This window comes from Simochromis diagramma, unplaced genomic scaffold (genome assembly GCF_900408965.1).
Source record: "Simochromis diagramma unplaced genomic scaffold, fSimDia1.1 OVJJ01000822.1, whole genome shotgun sequence".
Taxonomy (NCBI): Eukaryota; Metazoa; Chordata; class Actinopteri; order Cichliformes; family Cichlidae; genus Simochromis; species Simochromis diagramma.
This window is the reverse complement of record NW_024387520.1, coordinates 1,277,927-1,298,780: the sequence shown is the minus strand read 5'-3', so window position 1 is coordinate 1,298,780 and position 20,854 is coordinate 1,277,927. Positions and strand designations below refer to the sequence as shown.

Below are 20,854 nucleotides of genomic sequence, written 5' to 3'. Positions count from 1 at the left end.
GTTCAGGAGCCAAGCTGAGGAATGACAGCACAACAAACAATGAACAAAACGCAGAAAAGACAATGAACATTTGAATATTCAAGTGAGCCACTATAGGATGGTTAGAAAGGGGGGAAAAAAGAGCCCTTGTTTTATTGTTGTTGTGTTAAGCCATGAATGGACCTGTCTGGGACAATAAAGGATTGTGTCACATTGGGATAAGAAATTTTGCAACATCAACAATGCTTTACAAACAGTGTGTAATAAGGTTTATGGAGGAAAACAGAAATCCCAGCATCAAAACCAAAAAAATCGTTGTTTTTTTTCACATATTGCTGAAGTTAGCAGGGAGGGAGCTGGTTTATATTTGGACATGCTTCCTGGGTTTTGCATGGAGAAGCATTCTGTTTGTTTGTTTTGGATTGATATGCAGTTTGAATGTGTGATTAAACTTTAGTTAATTAAAGATCATCCATTTCAGTTGCCCTGTGTTTTTCAGGATAAACTTTACAGTCGGCCTCTACATTGTTCGATAGTCATTTAGCTGGGCCTGTGTGTGAAAGTGGTATGAAACAACAACTGATCCTTTTGCTTTGTAAAACAATATAACAAAAAACAACAAAGGCTGAGACAATAAGAGGGGAGCAGGATGTGTTTCCACTGTGGTTTGTCTGACAATCTTAAGCCACACTCTCATTGCTCAAAGTCCCTCACAGGCTTGAGCAGGAGCGCAGGGACTCTATCATTTTGGAAGAGTACATTGGTTGAAATGAATGAGGGCAGGTTCCCGGTCGGCTATTAATGCAAAGGACGCTTTTCTAAAGGCTAAAACGGTATTCTGTTTGTACTGTTGTTTACACAAAATAAACAAACCCTTCAATCAACACATAAACTCTTACTGTTTGATCAGTAAGAGCGGTCAGAAGTCGTTAAACTCAAATTATGCCCAAAATTACAGTTCCTGTGTAGTAAAATGTTAAATTGAATAAAATCTGTTCAAATGAAATGTATCTGATTGGTATATATTCACATTTCCCTTAATGATTTATTATTTGAATACATTAACCTTTGATTAGATATATTTCAGTTACATTTTACTCATGTTTATCGAGGGTGAAGAAACTGTCTCAGCTCTCAGGCCTGTTGAAAAGAAAACCGTTTCGCAAGTTGGCAGACTCTGTCAAGAACAATGTCCTTAACCCCTCGGTGCTCAAGGCCCCTTCACTGTCACATGTGATGTGAAGGTCATACTCATCGAGCTTGGCTTGCTGTAGCAGCTCCGCGGTGATCACTCATTCTGTAGGTGTAAAAAGAGCAGTAATGTTAAGCCTTACATGACTAATGCTTTGGTAAGTCCCACCGAAAGCTGCACAGGTAATACCTCGGAGAACTGGAGACTGATTGCTTCCCAGTACTGCGGCACACTATACATTGTTGTCCTCACTAGCTCGGATTGGCCGTGCTTTACAATGTTTCGGATATGTGGGGACATTTTTTATTTCGAAACCTTACAAGGCAGCGGAGCATGTTATGAACTCCATGTGCAGGAACAGCTGCAGGTGCAAAGAGTGAGCCGAACTATGCGAGCTGGTCTGCTCGCGGCAACAACAAAAAAATAAATAACTAAATATAAGAATTAAATTCTTGATTAGAGAAGAATTCCCACTAGAAATAAGTCTAATTATCTGCCAGTACAGATGCTTTAGCAAGGTTTCTTGAAACAAGAAAAAATATGTAGGCTTCAGAAAAGTGAGAAATTTCTTGAGATTAGTGATATAACAATTCAAGTCAATACAAAGCACTGGCATGCATCCCAAGCACTGTATTAAGTCAAATAAATGTAAGATGAATGTCAGTTCTTTTATTGACGGTTACTTTCTTTTATGAGAGTGAAAATCTCTTGAAACCGGAGATTTTCTCTGTGAGGTGTAAGTGAAAAACAACACATTATAGCAAGTGATCAGGGATCAAACCGCCAACCCTACAGTTAGTGAATAAATCTCTCTACAAGAGTGTAATATACCGTGTTGCAATCAATACAATGTTACCGTCTTTAACGTGACAAGTGTGGAGTGCATTATAGCGAAGAACAAAAGTTGTGAGGGGGGATCAATACCGTCCAACACTGTAACATGAATTATTGTCAGAATTATGGTAAGAAGTCCATCTATAAAACGGTACCTTCCTTTGAGCATTTGGTCTGTTGTTGATTATATTGTTTCACATCTCATCTTTGAGTTGGTGTATGTTTAAAGGCTAGTGGATCCTCTTATCCAGAAATGTTAAATATTTATGTTTTAAGATAAAACAACCTTGATGATTTTGTTAAAAATAGAAAATAATAACGATACTGGGTAAGGTTTTTGAGGGAGCGTGTTGCCTTTTGCAAATTAATGTGCTGATGTTGACACAACACCAGTATTTGGAATACTAATGTGACTTACCAAATCAAGTGTGATTATTAAGCAATTACTATGAGGGAGGCACAAAACAAGTTCTCGCAGCTAAAAACAGTCTGAAAAGACAAATGAAGCTTGATGTGCATGCAAAATGACTAAACGGGATTTGCCAAATAAGTCAGGAAAATAGACACATTCTTAAAAAAGTCTTAATAATCTTTTACAGCCTGCTGTGTAATATTCTCAGAACAAGATCAGGAAGAATTTACAGCTTGATTATAAGATTGCAAGGCTTGGTTAGATCTCATACTTGGGCTCCAATCTTCCACAAAATAATTGACATTAAACGCAGCAAATGGGTAAACATTAACAACCTCTAGGCAGGTGTCTGTCAGTGAACCTTCCTAGAATAGGAGCGCAAACTGGTGGAAACACTGCCTGACAAGTCAACTTGAACCACCTTCAGATTTTACTCTGGTATTGCAGTTCATTTGGAGAAATGAGAGTATTTTTAATATGTCCACTCATAACTGGTTTAGATGCTCCTTAGTCTGTGTGGACATACATTTACTATCTTCTGAACTTCAGTCTCTTTTCCTCTTTTTTAAACACTGGAGTTTAGTTGCCACATAACAGCTCAATGCTTCGTGAGGCTGTTATTTAGCACTAATGAAACGTAGCTCAGCACAAAGATGCAGTAGTTGGCTGTGAAGTCAATTAGTCCTCATTGCTATTATAGGCTTGACATTAGTCTAGGCATGCGTGTTTTGATTAGAGATGACAGACGACTCGCTGCTATTGGACTGCCAGACATTCCTCACCCTTCATCCCATGGGCGAAGCTATTGAAGCTGACTGGAATATGGAAAGCTAACAGCTGAGTGTTTTTGCCAAGTTGCCCTTCATCTGCAGGGAAACCTCTTATAAATATGACTGCTCGGCATACAAGGCCGTATAAGCCCCAATAACTGTGACATGCTGCATTATATATATAAGGCTCTGCTGCCAATATGTTATTCCAACACTGTATATCATGGCAATAATGCCCAAACTGTTGGCTTTTACACACAATGGCCTTTTGTTGTGCAGGTTATTTATCGCGCTGGTGTGAGGTTGTACAGAGCTGGTGGGTGAGTGCATCCAGGGGCTTGTATTGTTAGGGAATCAGTGGCTGTTGTTTGTGGAGCTGGGAGGGTTTGTTAACAATGCCTTTTTCATGTCCCAGAGTGCGTGCCTGTCGGCAAACGTCCCCTCAGAATTTTTGTTTGTGTGTGGTTTTGTTGTTGGTTTGTCTATGTGGATCAGGGTCGGCGAACATAACCCTCTCATTGTGTGCCACATCCAAATAGACCCTTTTTTTTTTTTGTCGGATACATGTGAGCATTAGTGAGTGGGTGTTTGAATATACAGTATGAGTGCAAATAATTTAATGCTGGTGTGTGGAAAGTGCCGAGCCGAAAGGGGTTTACTGCCAGTCCTCCCTAATGGAGCCTTTCACTCTCCCTCCATTCATGTGACGGTATGGTGACGGAGAAGGGGGGAGCCAGGGATTAACGGGGTAGAGGCAGTGCCTTGTTAAAGAAAAAGAAAGGGTTTGAGTGTGTCGATTGGATTAACTTGTTTGGGCTTATTAAGAGGGGAGACACAGCAGCTTGTTAAAAGCACTGCATGGGGCGTCCCATAGTGAGACTGCAGGGTCACCATTCAATTAGGCTGAAGCCACGCCCCCCGCTTATTGTCGAGGCTGTCTGCCAGGCTCCCGAACCACTGCTGGGAGGGGAAATTTTCACTGCTGACGCTTAAGACGATTAACTGTAGAAGCTTGATGAGAAGTTTTCTGTAAACTGGTAACAACAGCAACATTAACTAGAGCTGGAAAATAGTTTATTTTTCCCGCTAACACTGGCAAAACATGAAATCAGCTTCTCGCAGATAGCGGTGCTGATGCTGTATCGTACTACAAACCTTTATTTTGCAACACACTGAATACAAGAAAATTAAATAAGATACATCCAAGAATATAAATTTACTGTTTCAGTATTTCTTAGTAAAACAATGATCATAATAATAATAACCCAGTGGGAATAAAGTATTAAAATGAGAACAAAAAATTGTGATAAATAAGCTTCTGTATATGGCTATCACTTACGACTTCACCTGTTTCTTTGGGGAAGGAAGGAAGCAGTTTCACTCTACACAGGTGAAGTGAAATAATAGAAGCAGAGTTGACAACAAGAAGTTATGTTGCTGTAGGTGCAATAAAAGCTTCCCAGCAAGTGTTACACTGAACGTAAGTGAGTGAGAGCGAGTGCGCTGCAGCTGAAGCGTAGTGTAGTAAACACTGGACAAAATAGAACTCGAGTGATTGATTGGAGCCATTATGGCCGTAACCAGTGCAGCTTTTTGTCCGAATCGGGCTGATATCCAATCAATACATTGTTAATTATTCCAATCAATTGTTACAAGAAAGCGGTTACAGTTATAGGAGCCACGGACTAGTTTAGTTAGGTTTTGGATATGGCAGTCAAACCTGTTAATCACCCCAACAGCCAGATGTTAGCTTTCAGTCTTGATACGCGTGCCCTGTATTAATACAGAATGTTGCTGCTGGAGATAGCAGTAAATAAGAGTTTACACATGATAAATGCTGTTTAAACACAAACAGCTGCAGAAGTGCAGTTCACATTTAATGCAAACGTATTTTAAACCAGCACCCATCTGATTACACAGTAAGCCAACAGTTCAGGTTGGACATGCATTTAATTTGGATAGTGTTTGCCGCTTGAGATATATTTTTAGAGCCATAAGTACCCGGCCCCGAGGCTACTTTAACTTTAATGTATTTATATTTATAACCAGATCAGCATTTTAGCACCAGCAAAGAAATAACCTTTGTTCATAAATAAACTCCTGAAAAAATGAACACTGCATGCCACCGGCACATAAAGCCAGCATGATAAGCACATTGCTGACCTTGATTTCTGATGGTACAGAAATCAAGGTCAGCAACACCTGAAGTACCGTGTTAAAATAACCGCTGGTAGTCAAGACGGATGAAAAGCGTAATGTGACAGCAGCGTGATGAATCAGACGAGGACTCAAATCAAACTGCACATGTTGTCTCCAACATCGTTTCTCTACTTCAGACTAAAACACAGTCTGAGAGTTTTTAAATTAAAATAAAATCTCTGTTTTCAGTGCCCCCAAAAAAGGTAAAGTAGTTTGGATGTTAGGCAAAAAGCCGCAAAAGTTTTACATTTTAATTTTAAGATGAAAACCTGTTAGTACGGACATGTCCTGGGTATCAGCTGCCTCACTCTCTCTTTCACCTGGAACATGTATACCTCAAAAAACACACGCACACACCGTTCATTCATCCATGACCACCCTGTTACACCCCGCACTTGGCAGGATGCTTATCTGAGCAGACAGCTTTGGGCGCAGGGAGCCATCTCTTCTGATCTCCTCTGCAGTTTAAGAACCTTTTAACTAAGAAATAGCCCTCTGCCAAGCCCACCGCCTCTTGATTCCGGCTTATTCCCTCATCTCATGGGACTGATCTTCCGCCCCCATTGCAAACCCTGCAGCAGCGTTAGCAGAACGAGAAAGAGCCGATAGACATCCTGGCTTTTGAGATATCCCTGCACTGGTGTAATAGGAGACCTGTGAGTGGATTTGATGAGTGAGTGAAGTGCAGGTGGGGTTTTTTTTGGGGGGGGAGGGGGCAGTGAGTGTGTGTGCTCGCACATTCTTCAGCAGCTCCACGGGGTTTGACCTCAGGAAGACAGGCTGGTTTTTTTTGGGCAGCTGGACGATGGATCACAGGGTTTTAGTTTGGAGATTATTTCCTGCCACTGATAGACATCTGCTAAGTAGTACAATAACCTAATGGGAGGAGATGAGGGGAAAAGAGGGACATGACAAACAAGCTGAAGACTTGCACCTTCGGCTTCTCTCTTAACGGCAATAATAGGGGAAAATTGGTTCTTGAAATTGAATTGAAAAAAAGAGGGTCTCTTTCAGCAAGTATAATGCCTCCGAATACATTTGGTGAGCAGCAAATGGAGAAAAATGGAGGGTAGTTAGACGATTGTCTTTTATTTCAGAGAGGGGAAAGCGGCAGCGGTATCCCCTGTTAAGACTAGCTTTTAGTCTCAATCTACACCATGTGTCCCTTTCCACTCTCTCAACCACTATCTTTGAACAAATGGACTGTGAGGATGGGCTTGTTGTGAAATTAGTATCCTCACAGCGAGGACACAGAGAAAGGATTATGTGAATAGCCAGTAATGAGCTCAAAGTGCCAGTGTGTTTAGGCCAGGCCTGCCTGTGTGTGAGAGGAAATGGCACTGCAAGCGACCTTTTTTTGCTCAAGCACCTGGCGAGACAGAGAGTGGCCCCTCTCTTCACTGCAAATGTGTGTGAGAGAGGAAGAGGGAGTGGAGTCTTCGGAGTCTAAAGATGCAGTTTACTCATATTTATTAGAGAGATGCATTTTTAGTGAACACCCTTTTCACACCGACAGGCTAAAAGAGTTGTTTTGTGCTGCTTCTAAAAGGCTTTAAAAATACATGTGACTGCGAGTGTTAAGTGCATTATACAAGCCTCGGGGTCTGAGGTCAAATGTAATTTCTTTAAAACTGTTTTATTTTTTATTTTTTTAAAAGGCTTTTTATGGGTGAAAGACTGCATTCTGGGCGGGGAGGATGCATTTAACACCTGTTTCTGATCATTGCCTATTCAAACCAGGGAAGTCATTCAGTGTTAATTACAGGCAGCTAGATGTGTTTGCGTATCGTAGTTCCTTTCTGCATTTTCCACCCTCACACTTCTAATCAAATTTTGCTTGAATCATTCGAAAAGCTAAATGGCTGTAGAACATTTGGATGCACTTCTTAAATCTCCTTTTTTTTAAAAGGTAAAATATATGTGGGGAATTTCACAAGTTTATACAAATACACCTGTAAATACAAATCGAAAGTTAATTACTGCCAAACTCAGAGGAAGGATTTTGTCTATAATTTTCCTCTTTTTCACCTAAACTGTGCCGGGGATGTTCTGTTTTAAGGCCAGATAACGTAGCACAAATTGGTATTTATGCATTTGGAAGTCATTGTCACAGATATTCAATAAAAGTTACAAAATTTACTTTGTAAGTGTTTGTAAGTCATAACGTAGCCTGCTTTAGATGATGGTTTTTCACTTTGGTCAAATATTACAGGAACATTGGGTCATTTACAAGCTTGATTTGTTTGGATTCTTCAATGACTAGTTAAATTTTTTGACGATTTTCACTGCTGGTCTGTGTTTTGCTTTATTCTTTAAATGAATGAGACAGGAGCCGGCGCTTTGCTGCCATTAATTTATCTTGTAATCATTGTAATTGCATTCTTTCATATTAAAATGATAATCTATAAAACTAAGTAATGGACTGATGGCAGGTGGCTAAATGTTCATTTAGTGATTCACTGAGAAAATAAATAACAGGGGACAAGCCTGTGACAGGCGCATGAGAAATCATTTTTCAATAATCTGCCACGCATCATGGCGGGAGACGCTGGCGCTGACAGCATAGATGAAATATTTGCCTCTGTTCTTTGTTTTAATATGAGAGGAGACCATCCCAGATGGAAACAATAGTGTTTTATATTGATGCATTTTGGACAAGACATTCAAACACAGGCTGAGCTAAGATTAAGGCCACAATCCTTTTTATAGACACAGCCATTATCCATTGTAGGTGAGACTGGGCTGCAAAAGTGTTCAATACAGTGAGAGCGTGTGGTTCCAGGAAATGAACGGTATCTGCTGAGTAAACAATGGTGAAGTGAATCTCGATCCTTATCATATAAAATCACTTCTGGAACCTCAGCGGTTTGCTTTAGCTGTTTTCATCTGGCCTATAAAACCAGTAGAAGTAATCAGTCATCATTGTGCTACATGACACTCATAAGTTTCTAATGAATGATAACCTGTATCTGCATAATATATGTAAAACTGTGTCCTGTGCTTTCCACTAGGACTAGGATGGGCTTTTTCAGAAGAAACTAGCAGCAACTGCTTCCCTGTTCCTGAGTGAAGGTGGCTGTGGGGGAAAAATGGAAGTGTAGAGCTGGAGATTTATAGCCTAGAGGGAGATTGATTAGTGCCGTCACTAGCCCTGATGTACGGTTGGCAGTCTCCCCCTCCTAGCCCATCGCATTTGCTCACACACACACATGCAACCATACGGTTCAACACACGGCTACACATACATGCAGACACCACTCAGTCCCCCCCAGGCCTTTCCTGACAGTCCCCCAGAGCTGTTGCATGTTAAGTTGTTGCAGGCAGACTGCTGTTTTCTCAGCATTCCCTTTTTTTTTTTTTTTTTTTTTTTTAGCTGTCCATAGATAACGCCATCAATCACCACGTACACACTGGCCTGGAAAGAATGTGTCTCAGTGTGCCTGAGTATTGCTACTTTGTGTGTGAGCCCGTGTGTTTGTTTTGACGATGGTTTCATGGACAGGAGATGCGGTTGAATGGCTTTGTGGATGTGCTGTTTGAAGCTGCAGAGTGACTGGCCTGGACTGTGCTCTGAACCCGTGTCAACTGTGGTGCCCCGATGCAGGTGTGTGTTTATCATTCAACACACAGCTGAGGGGCAGGCAGCCGTAGGCATGCTTTACCAATTAAATCGTGAGTGAGAAACCTAGCCCATCTAGCCCAGAGTGAGTTCCTGCAGCCTTACGAGACACGGCCATGGAGCTCTGACCTCGAATCATCCTGCTTAATTCACTGCAGTGTTCCTCTTTTTCTCTTTCTCTTGCTCCTTTTCTACTCTAGGTTGGCCGCAGAACTCCCCCGGCTGTTGTACTGTGCCCACCTCGCCATGCTGGCCTGTTTGCAGAGGAGGCAAAACCCTCAACCCCAGCACCCAGTGTGTGCCAGCAAGACCCTGGAGCCACCACAAGCCCTTGGACGGAAATGTAAGTTAACAAAGAGAGGGTGCGATGGAGGTCAGGAGTTCTTGCCTGAAGCAGTGGAATGAGAACGACGTTTGTGTTTGATCTTCATGCTGAAGGACAGAAACTTGTTGTTAACCCTAACTGAGAAGTTACGAAAAATAGACTTTTCAGTTTCTGTTGTTGGCACTATTTTCTCTCAATACTCTGAGGAATTCTAAACACTTTCATTCACTTTGCACTTAGACCTTGGAATGCTATGTTGTTTGGCTACTCATTGTGAGGGAGGCTGTTTAGCAGTGCTGATTGTGCAGTCGTGGCAACAGGGCCGAACAGACAGTGTTTAACGTGCCTCAGTGGCCCTGGGTGACCCTGAGGGTCTGTAAACATTTACAGTGTCTGGCCCTGGTTGTGCCGGCCGCATGTAAAGTGTGACAGCTGCTCTGTTTGCTCCCGAGCACCACCCTCTGTCCACCCACAAAATGGTGTAAAGGGACAGAGATGAGCCAGGGCTGAAAACCGCTAAGAGTGCTGGCGAAACTAGCTCTAACCAGTTTGGGATTAGAGAGAGCTGCAGCGGTCAGGCCTCTGGAAGGTGAACTTCTCGTTAACTTTGCTGAAGCTTTGAATAAGCCTTTTTTGTCTGACAAGTGGAGGAAAGGTCTTTCCTGCTTATTTAACACTCCTAGACTCTTTATTGGCCTTTGTTTACATGGCAGGGCTACGAGCTACCTCAAGCTGATTAAAAGGGCTGGCGGATGGAGAGCAGGGGAGTACTAACCTTGCAGTTTTTACCCAAGCTTACAAAGGCTTAGTGGAAATAGAAGGATCTGGGCTTCTTCATCAGAGGAGCATTGTATCAAGCCTTTAACTAGCCCTGTGAAAGGCTTGAAACTCTTGATTGGTGAAGAAATGAAGAACTGCCCAAATTCTTTTTCAGCTCCTCACTGTCCAATTAGCTACTCTTCAGCTCAGCATCACTTTCCAAATTCCTTATGCAGAGGAGAGAAGAATCATAAACAAAAAGGTGACTGTATAATATATGTACTCAGACTTTTTTTGTTGTTTTTTCTAGTCTGTGTGGATATGGAGGTGTATAGGTGTGCATGAAACACGGAGGAACAGAGAGATAAACAAAGCCTTGGGTGCATTTGGAAGGGTTAGCTCTTTAGATTAGTGAACCAACCACAAATCGCTAATGAGGTTTTAGAGAAAGAGGCACAGTGAAAGGGGGAGGGGGAAGGAGAAATTGTGAAAATAAAATTAGTGAAGGTAAAGATGAAGAGGAAGGGAGAGAAATGGAAGGAGTCTTCAGCAGTCTTCTTAATCGATTCCCTACTTCCAATTTTGCAGGATTAGCCCACTTCCTCTCAAGGTCCTTTATTGAAGAGCAGCCAGTGGGAGTCAGGACTCAAATCAATAGAGAAAAAGAACAGTCTCCAGCTTTCCCTTTGCCCTCCCTCTCACTGACCCTCTCTGTCTAACTCTCCCTGTCACTCCCTCTCCTTCTCCACCTGTTAAACCCTTTGATTGAAGGACTACCGCAGTGACTGACTTGAGGTTCATAATGAGGATGTTTGAACATAATAACCTCCTTTCTGTCCTTGGACTGGAGGGAGGGGGAGGCAAGTGTTGGATTTCCACCATCGTGCACCACTTGGCCTCAATAAGGCAATTGTTTGTCCGGGCCTAGAAAGGCTGCAGAAAAGCAGACAGTGGGTCTGGCTGCAGAAGTGGGCACACTCAGGTCACCATGCTGAGCAGGTCCCATGACTGATTGGTCGTGGCCAAGTTTGTGCCAGAATGGAAAGGGTTTGTGGGTAAAATGACAGGGCTCTCAACAGGAAGCTGAATATAAGAATACACCCTTGAAATGGACAGTAAGTAAAAGTGCAGGAGGGGGATTACGTGGCAGCGAAGGTAGAGGTGAGCTCTGTCATTTGCATCTGCTTTCCTTTACACAAAAACCTGTCTGCATGTGTATGTGTGGGTGTGTGTGTCAGAGAAAGTGGAGGTGGGGTGGCAGAGCATTGGGATAAGAGGGCGAGGAGGGTTTTAGAAAAAGCCCCTGCATGCAGATGCCGAGTGGCTGCACAGTTCATTGATGCGACTCCCATTGAATCCCATTAAAAATCCCTCATACCCTCAATAAAAAAGGACTTAACTGGCTCTACCATCAGCTGGAAGCGTTCAGATCGGCTCGCCAGACAATCAATTTCCCCCAAGCGCACAGAGCTTAGCAGGAGAAACAGGAGGCGGAGAGCGGGATGTTTCCATTATCACAGCCCGCTCTGTGTCTGTGCTCAGGAGGGTGGGGTGAGGTACTGTAGAGCGGGGAGAGAAAGGAGGCAGGGGCAGAGAGAGAGACGGGGAAAGACAGACAAATAAAGAAGAGAGAGAGAGAGAGAAGCAGAAAGGGAGACAGAGAAGCTGGCTTTTCAAAAAGCTATTGACCGCCTGCCCTTAAAAATATCATATTGGATTAGCCTCACAGGGCAGCCTTTTGATAGTTTTTTTCTTTGGCCGTAGAATTAAAAGGAGTCCGGAGCATTACTTGAATTATAAATCATAGGCACTTGCTTTCACTGCGCCCAAATTCCGCACATATGTGGCTGCACTCTCCAGCGCCAGCCCCTGTCATTTTTAATTAAATCCCCCCTTATGGGTGACATTTGTAGCTTGCCCCCTCCTTCGTCCTCCCCCTCCGCGTCTATCTACCACTGCCCTATATGGAGACATGAAAGGCAGAGACGGCAGCGGAGCCAGGACCTCTCATCGTGTTGTGCCCCACAGAGAGGGCACCCATCCAGGCAGATGAGAGAGAAAGGCCCTGCAGGGGGAGAGGGGTGAATGGATGCCACTGACCCTGGCCACCCTCAGCCGGTGGTGACCTCCCTCTCCACCCATTCCTTTCCTTGATCATCCTTCGATGTGGTCCGGAAGGTCCAGGGAACACGGGTGAGCGTTAAAGCCCCGCTCTCGGAGGGGAACGGGAGGCGGACCAGTCCAGTGAACACTGAGATGGCTGGACAGGAGGCCCAGCAGCCCCCACCACTACCCTGCCTCCCCTCTTGCCCAGACAGCAATTACTCTGTCGCATGTCAGCTAGAGAATAACAGGTCCAGAATCCTTCACTTGAGTAGTTGATGGGGGTATTTCTGCTGGCTATTTTCCAAAATAATATCTTTTCAAATTTCAGCAGGTTTTAATTTGTTTATTCATTCCTTAGCAGTTGCGTTTGTGCCAGCATGACATTTTGTAATGATGCAGTTGTCAAAATGGGTGTGCATATTTGCACATTTTGTGCAGACATGCTGTCAATACTACAGTACCCTTGTTAACAAAACAGCTTACTGCCACTCCCATATTTGTCCAATGATTGGATCAGACTTTGGGCTAAACCTGGGTGTTCCCTTGTGTCTCTAACCTCAACAGGGCCTGGTTGCAACTCATGAGCACACAATGGTGATTTATAATTACTTTTGGTGTCACTGCACCTAAGCCTAATTAAAACAAAAATGATTTTCCTTTAAAGATGAACGCAATTCTACTTATGTCAAACACATAAAGCTACTTTTTTAAATTATCATTTAAAGCTAAAGCCACTCTTCAATCAACTGTTGTACAGCCCAGAATTTTTCTTGTAGCAGAGATGTGTACACACACATTTACACAAGCACACCTGCAACCATAACCCTGTGTGACACCACCCGGGAGGCCCGGGGGTGCCAATCAGCCAGGTGTAGATGAAAAATTCCCAGAAGGCTTGGTATCCCAGGTTCATGCTATGTCAGGCCAGGTTCGGCCCTCTTCCAGCTTGATCGACAGAGACAACCTGGCCTTGTCACATACAGCCTTAGGACATGACATAGAGGTACACCTGGGGATTGTAGTTTTCCTAATAGCCCCATGCTTTTGCAGGCAGAGCTGCCAAAGCCATTAGTTTTCTTTGCTTTTAGCTGCTTCTCTTCCTAAGCCACATTGCCATTGGGAGGGAAATATGCTCAGGTAATGACCTGCTGCCACCTCTCCTCCACACTTGTCTGAGGCAGTACGAGACATAACAGTGGAATTAGCTGGCCGTATCAAATTGCACCACAATACTTCAACAACTACTATCCAAGGGGAAAAGGGGGAGTTGGCAAGAAAGGGGAGGGAAGGGACTTTTTTAGTTGAATATTTAAACGTGGTCACTTGCGGCAGCAGAAATAACAGCCTTTACCCTGATTGCCTCAGTACCCTGGAGGTGGCGGGGGCTGGAGGGTGTAAAGCGAAACTGGGAAAAAAGGAATGGAGACTGCAAGGGAGAGCAAATCTGCATGCACTTGACCTTTTCCCGCTGATTGAACTACCTCATTTCTAACTCCCATTTGGAATTCCACAGAGGGTCCACAGAGACTGTCATTATTCCACTGTCTGCAGCAAGGAAGCAGAGGTCACGAGGTGTTTTTTACAGTGCAAGGTGATTGACAGCTATCCACGTCTTCCTCCATAACTCATCCTCGATTCCTATTTATGCAGTTTCATTTTGAGGAATCGCTGGCTTTGCATAGCTGCACTGATTGTGTAATTTGCACTTCTGTAATATTGCTAGATTGTGAAAAGCGGAGAATTTTGAGTCGCAGTTTATTTCAGAGAGACGGCCATATGATATTAGTTGTACATATCTTACCTCATGCATACCACAGCCTCTTCTGTCGTGTTGGCGTCTGATTGCTGGCACACAGAGAATCATTTCCGGATGGTGGCATCCAGCAGAGCCATGCCTTCCCTCTGCCCTCTGCCTTCTGCTGTGAACACAGGGGGTGAAGCAATCTTATTGCCTTGAGAGGTGAGCTTGAGGAAAAGGGACTCTGGTGTAGTTTTGGTCGCAGCAGGACTTGGGTTCAAAAACAGGTTCCTTGTTCCAAAGCCTCCGAGCTGGCATTTGGGCGTCCCAGGTGCAAGGCATCGACACCCTCTGTCTTCGCCTGCCAGAAAGTGGGGGTGGGTTGGAGGATCTGAGCGAGGGTACAGAGAGTGTCTGCAGTCTCTAGCTGTCCCACAGGAAATGATCGTGTCTTCATAAAGCTAAACCCAGCACAGCCTGGCTGTGAGAGGCGTTCATGAGGTTTGGCACACTCCTGGCAGGATATTTTGTTTTTGAGCATGCACGTCTTAACAAAACTTAAAATAAAAATGGAATTTTGGTCCAGTAATTGGACTTTAAAAGTGTGCGAGTTGGAAGAAAAGTTTGAGTTTTTTTAATCAGACTTCAAGCCATTAATTGCTCTATTTCTGTCTAGTCGCTTCATCCAAATGAAAATACTACAGCAGATTTGAAAGTTTAAATCAAGATATTATTATTTACCCTCTTAAATTCTACTAAACTGGCAATATTTTGCATAAAAGTAGTCCTCTTTGGAGGATTCAGCAGCATTTAGTTTTAAGTGAATTAGCCAACGCATTTTAACCTCATAGCTATTATTGAGATTCACAGAGTACTTATTGATCAGTATGTTGTTGCACGAGTTCTTTGAAGGGTGTAAACATGATTAGAAAATGCACAAGAAGTCATGTGTGAGCAATTTGAAATTAGAGAGCCAGTAGCAGTGTGTAGTTTTGGTTTGAACCAGCAATGCACTTTTAATACCACTCCTGCCTTTGGTTTTTCATTCTGCCTAAGCAGTGCAGAGGTTTTGGCAGAGAGAGCATGGGAGTGCAAACTGACCACAGCACAATAATCAAATCATTGCTCCACTGGGACATTTAACTGCAGTCTGCTGTTTACTCATTCTAATGAAGCCCATTTTTGTCATTTTAGGATGTTCATATTTGAATATTTACTTACATAGTTAAAGATTTGACGCCATGGTCTGACCCTAAGGTTTTATCCTAGACCTCTTGCTACAACCCTCTTCCATGGTTCTTTAAAGACTTTAGAGACTATCCCCAAGAATCAGTTTCCCCTAACCAATCACAATTCAAAGGACAATCTGCAAACTCAGATTGTCAGATTGGCCTTCAAATGAAAGTGGCTTCTCAGGAAATTGATCATGGCAGTGACCAGATGGTGCCAGTGATACAAATATACAGGTTTCATTTAGAGGAGTGCATTGAGTAAGAAACAAAACATTTACTTGCAAGAATACAACTCAAATTTGATATCAGTAATAGTTTGTACTGGCCTATAGTCACTTCTTTTTATGCAATAAAAATGAATCTATTAAATAATAATGAATAAGAGCCATGGGTCTGCGAAGACCATACAGCAGTCAGTATGTTGCTTCTACACTACCTGTTACATCATCTAATGGTGCTTTCACTTGCACTCAGACTGCTTGGTGAATCTCGCCAGCAAGATAGTGGGTGACGATCTACTCACAATGTTCTTGTAATGCATTTGTATCTCATTTTCTCTGTTAACTTTAAGGTGTCATCGATCTAACCTACCACATAAACTATATAAACTAATTTTGTCGCTTTGGTGACGGGGTTCCTTGACACAGTTGTGCATCATTCATGCCAATAAAGCATACTGAATTCAGTTGAACTGAACTTTAATACTTAAAACAAGTTTTTAAGTTTGACCACAGACCCATAGTTGGATAAGATGGAGCCTTATTGATGAAAAATAAACATTAAAACATTCAGCTTTAAGCGATGGTTAACATTATAGAACATTGCATCTATTAAATCCTTCCTTCAAAAACTCCACTGACATTAAATCTTTTACAAATTTTGATTAATCTTTTTGACAACGTTCTCATTTATGCATGTCCTTTCAATGGTTCTCTCCTCTCATCTCCTCTCCTCTCCTCTCCTCTCCTCAGCATGTGTACTGCCTTGTTGTCTGTGCAGTGTTAAATATTAATTGGGAATCAGTGGAGGACTTGTCTCCTAAATGATAGAACAGAAGGGCCCAGGCTTGCCTCAGGCAGCCTGCAGGCGCCTTTCTTCTTCCATTTACCTGCAGGCCTGCGCACCAGCACTTCCTCCAGTTTGACAGGCCTGCCCAGGCCCCTCCAGCCTTCCTTCATCTCTCCATCTCTCTCCCGCTCTCTCTCCCTTACTTCCCCGTCTCCTCTGCTCTGTGCACTGGTTCCTTTTCTTGTGCTTATGTGCTTACGATCTTTACCTCTGGGTTTTTCTTTTTTTTTTACTCCAAAACTGTGTGTGTGTTGTTGCTGTGTCCATTTGTGTTTGTGCATGACTCTGAATGCTGCTGGCTCTTTGCTGTACATGTAGCCCTTTGAGAAAATGGTGTCACAGCGTGGCATATTCTCTTAAAGACAGAACAAGGAGGGCCTGACATAAATCTTTCAGGTCAGGTTTTTAGCTTGTTGGGTTTTTTTTCTTGGCTCTGTGTCCCGCATTGCTCTCTGGCTCATCGCTGAATGGTTTAATCTCTGTTTCCTCTTCCTGATGTCTCCCCATAACGGGCCTCATAGTTTGTCTTTCTGTCTTCCGTGAGCTGTGCTTTGTTCCTCTCTATCAGCCTTGTCATCTGGAGAGGTGTACCAAGACAAAACAAAACAACTGGAGCCGTCTGCTCCTTTGTTGCTCTGGCTGGCTCTAACTTGTGGATGACCCTTTTGGATGGAGTTAATTAAGCTGTCGAGATTTGTTTTGGAAATCAAACCAGTTTGACCTGCTGTTTTATTCTCCCTCTCTATCTGTTTTCAGCAGAGCACAGCTTTTCACAAGGTTCACTGAAGGTACACTGTGAAGCGGCAGGGCTGAATGTAAAATGGGAAGAACCTGGGGAAGGAAGGAGGAGAGGGCAGCAGAGAGGAATGGATGTAAATGGAGGAGAGTAGGAGGTGGAGTTGACTTTGATGCCATAGGAATGAGTTCACAGGCTCATGAGCACAGGCCTAATCGCACATGACAATATCGGCTGGTGTGCCAGTCGCAGCACATAACCACCCCGCTGCTTGTGCTGACTCGGGGTATTTGCTGATAAAGCTCTGCTTTCTAGACCATGCTGTATGCACAATGAGGGTGGCCCAGGCAGGCCTGAGGGCTGGCTCATCACAGAACCTGCTTCTATACAGAACCGTGCACTCAACTAAGCCCTTTGGCAGGCCTTGATTATTAAACAGAAAGCAATTTTTGCGATGAATATAGTTATTTTTTCCATTAATCTATTATGTTGCCCATCCAGCCCCATAAATTATTGCAAATGGAAAGAGCCTGGTGAAACTTGTTCCTGAAATGACGCTGTGGCTGTGAGCAGCTCTCTTCACAGTGTGAAATATTCAGGACGGTTATTTTTCCATTGAAATGCCTTTTTTTTGGTGTTGGCTGTCATGGGAACAAACACGGAGCTTGTTCTTTTTGTTTGGGTGGGTTTTTTTTTTTTTAATTAATTTTGTTGTTGTTGTTGTTTATGAAATTCAGCGTGTAGTGTGAGGTAAACATGTTGCCCCAGTTTTTCTGTTTGTTTGGTGCACGGGTGTCCTACAAAAGGCCTGACACGGCTGCTGCCGGCCTGCATTCCTTTGCGGCTCAAAGAGGACTAAACTACCCACTGGTGTTGTGTTGACCAGACTCTCAGCTAGATCATTAGTAATTAACATGCGCAGTGATCTCCTGAATTAAAGGGAGGCTCATCTGCTTAGTTCCCTTTCATGCACATTAAGATATCTTCCCCTAGACTCTAAGGCTCCTGCCTAAATAGCTTGTCATATTGTAAGATATTTCAGAAAGGTCAGTGTTGATAATAATGTCTTAATTCCTTTGAGAGGCAGCAGGTCTGCTCTGGTGCTGCCAGTGGTGTTAATGGGGCAGGAATGCAGGGCGAGTGCTTTCCCACGCTGTTAGTTTTCTTCTGCTGGGTGCGTTTGAGATGAGGCTCTGGGCTGGCAAGGCTCTGCTAATGCAGCCAGAGTGCAGACAAATGGAAAGTGACACTTGTGTGTGTAGAATGGTATTTGTGGTGACGCTTTGACTACAGATAATAAAGTGTTCGCCCTGAGGTGATTTCGCCCGGCAAGCACCCCAGATGAAACTCACTTACTCAGAGAGGGAGACAGAAGAGACTGAGAGGGGGATGAAGAGACAGAGGAGACGGAGAGGAGGATGAAGAGACAGAGGAGACGGAGAGGAGGATGAAAAGACAGAGAGGGGGATGAAGCGTGAGAGGAGCACAAAGAAATGAAAAGGATGGGGAAAAACAAGAGAAAGCGGTGAAAAAAAGATCCAAAGACATGCAGAGGGAGAGTCAATGTTTTTTTTATGGGTCAGAGGGCAACGTTATTATTTCAGAGAGTGGTGGGTTTTAGAGGTCAACACACTCAGGCTGAGAGTTGTCCTTTTTTCAGACTAAATTGTGTTTATTCACCTGTTTGGTGGTTTTTAATAAGAAATCAGTTAGCTTGCAGCTAATTCTGATTTATGGATTTTATTGATGAATTGCTATTGATGTTATTAAAGAGAAAAAACATCGGTTTCATCGGGAGGGTAAAATATTAGAATTAGTTGTTAGTGGGATCTGTGTGTGTGTGTGTGTGTGTCTGGCTGGCAGGCCATGTGTACAGAGGAGTCCTTCAGGATCAATCAGTTCTCAGTAATTTCCCCTACAGCCCATAAAAGCCAGGTCTGTCTAGAAGGAGCATGAGGCTGCCACATCAAACCAGCTAATTAATTTTCATAGCTGATTCAGTAACATCTGGCTTTGGAGATAAATTCTAATGAGAAAATGTAAACACGACAGTGTCCTGATAGTATAATATTTCACATTTCTTTGGTAGAAACCTTTATAATAGAAATCCAATTAGCAGTTTTGATTTGGACACGTTAGCCGCATATGTAAAACATTAAAAGACGTGTAACAACATGCAGACATTCGGAACAGAAAGTGAAAAACATTTCTGTTTTTCTGCTGCTCCTTTTCACTGTTATCCAGTACCTGTGGACCCCATCTCTGTATCAGCGTACTGTATTTACCGCACACGTGTGCCGCTTCACTGCAGGCTAAACAAATGACCTCATGCTGCAGTGAGGAGGAAGCCCAGATTAGTCTTTCAGTTTAGTATTTCTTCCATCTGCTTGTGTGGAAAATAGATAGATTAAATCTTGGATGAGATTGTCTTTAATGAAATGAAAGATTAAATGTGGGAGTTTTGTCCAAGTTTTGCTTAAATCTATTTTAACAATTAAATCCATTTTTGACATGGTGCCATGCCTGCGTGCCTGTGAAGGATCAGTGTGCAGATTGCTTTAACATTCTCATTATCCGCTTTGCTATTTGTGAAACATGTTGGCAGGTTAAAAGCCCAATATGCAGTGCAGTATGGTATCCCCTGTTGAAATATCTTGTCCAGCTACTGCTTTTATTTACATAGCAATTAATTTGATTAGAGAAATAATTTTCTTGTAAGTTTGTGTGCGATGTTTGATAAAGTGACGGCAACTGGAAACAAAAAGCTGCGTTAAATAAACCGATTTTGATTCAACAAAGTCGTATTAAAAAAAAATCCAATCAATAAGTCATGAAGTATTTAGAAAAGAGTTATCTGGTGAGCACATTTTTGTTTCCACTGCCTCACAATATGCATTTGTTTGATGATTGTGATGACACAAGCAGCTGCTGAATTCAGACAGCTCTATCCTCTGAGAAATCATTGCAGTGATTGATTTTTATCTTTGCAATTATAGATAGCAGAGGCCTGACAAATAATTGCCTGGATTTTTTTTCCTTCCCTGTGTTGTTGCACAGAAAATCAACCTTGAGATGAACAGAGAGAGATGAGTGCTTGTAAAAAAAATGCTTTTTTGATATCAAGCAAGCAGCAGGGTTTCCTTTCCCCTCACGTGCACTTGAATTGATTAGTACTTTGGTTGAGGGCATATTCAACATGTCTGCCCCCCTGCAAGGCTGCTCTACCCTGTTGATCAGTGGCTCATACATGAGCTTCCTCTGCTCTCTCCCTCTCCTCAGGAAGCTCCTGTGGGGCACCGAGGCTTTGATTGACTGGCGGCTGAGTCCACAGGACGCCTCTATTATTATCATCTCTACCTCGGCAGAGGGGCGGGGGTCTATGTCCAGGGGGTCTGGACGAAAGCCCCTGCTTTGTGTGCCCGATAGTCAATTAGAGGCAGCGCTCTGCCGGAGACGAGTGGGATGCAGGGTTAATTGCAGAGGACCAAACAGCTGGCTCTATCAGGGCCCATTGTGTTTGCAGCAGTTGTCACGGCAATTGAGGCCTGGCTGTAATCGCTGACTAATCAGCCTTGTGCCAGATGACACCTCCATTAGCACAAGGCAGGTATTGTTCAGGACGTGAAGCTGCCTCTGGCTTTCCCCAGCCTGCCCATCCTTTTACAGCAAGTTAAGGGACGCTGATTCTATCTGTTAAGAGATAAACAATAGCCACAGGTCAAGGGTTCCTTCAAGGGACAATGCTGTTCAGCCTGCCCCGTGCTTGACAGGTCAAACCTTTTCCAAGCTGGGAGATTGTGATGTGAAGGATTTGAATTGCCATGAATTATTAATTTGAATAAATTTATTACAGTGAGATTAATGGCTGACTGTACATTAGTGCAG

At 43.1% G+C, this 20,854-nt stretch overlaps 1 protein-coding gene across 1 annotated transcript in view; it reads left to right on the top strand.

Annotated features, from left to right (window-relative positions):
• The window catches only part of fam222a (family with sequence similarity 222 member A), a 51,886-nt gene that overhangs the window by 18,782 nt on the left and 12,250 nt on the right, over nucleotides 1-20,854 (top strand). The window contains exon 2 of the mRNA XM_040019072.1: nucleotides 9,206-9,348. Coding sequence (XP_039875006.1) covers nucleotides 9,252-9,348 — 97 coding nt within the window. The 5' untranslated portion in view covers nucleotides 9,206-9,251. The remainder of the gene's footprint in view (nucleotides 1-9,205; nucleotides 9,349-20,854) is intronic.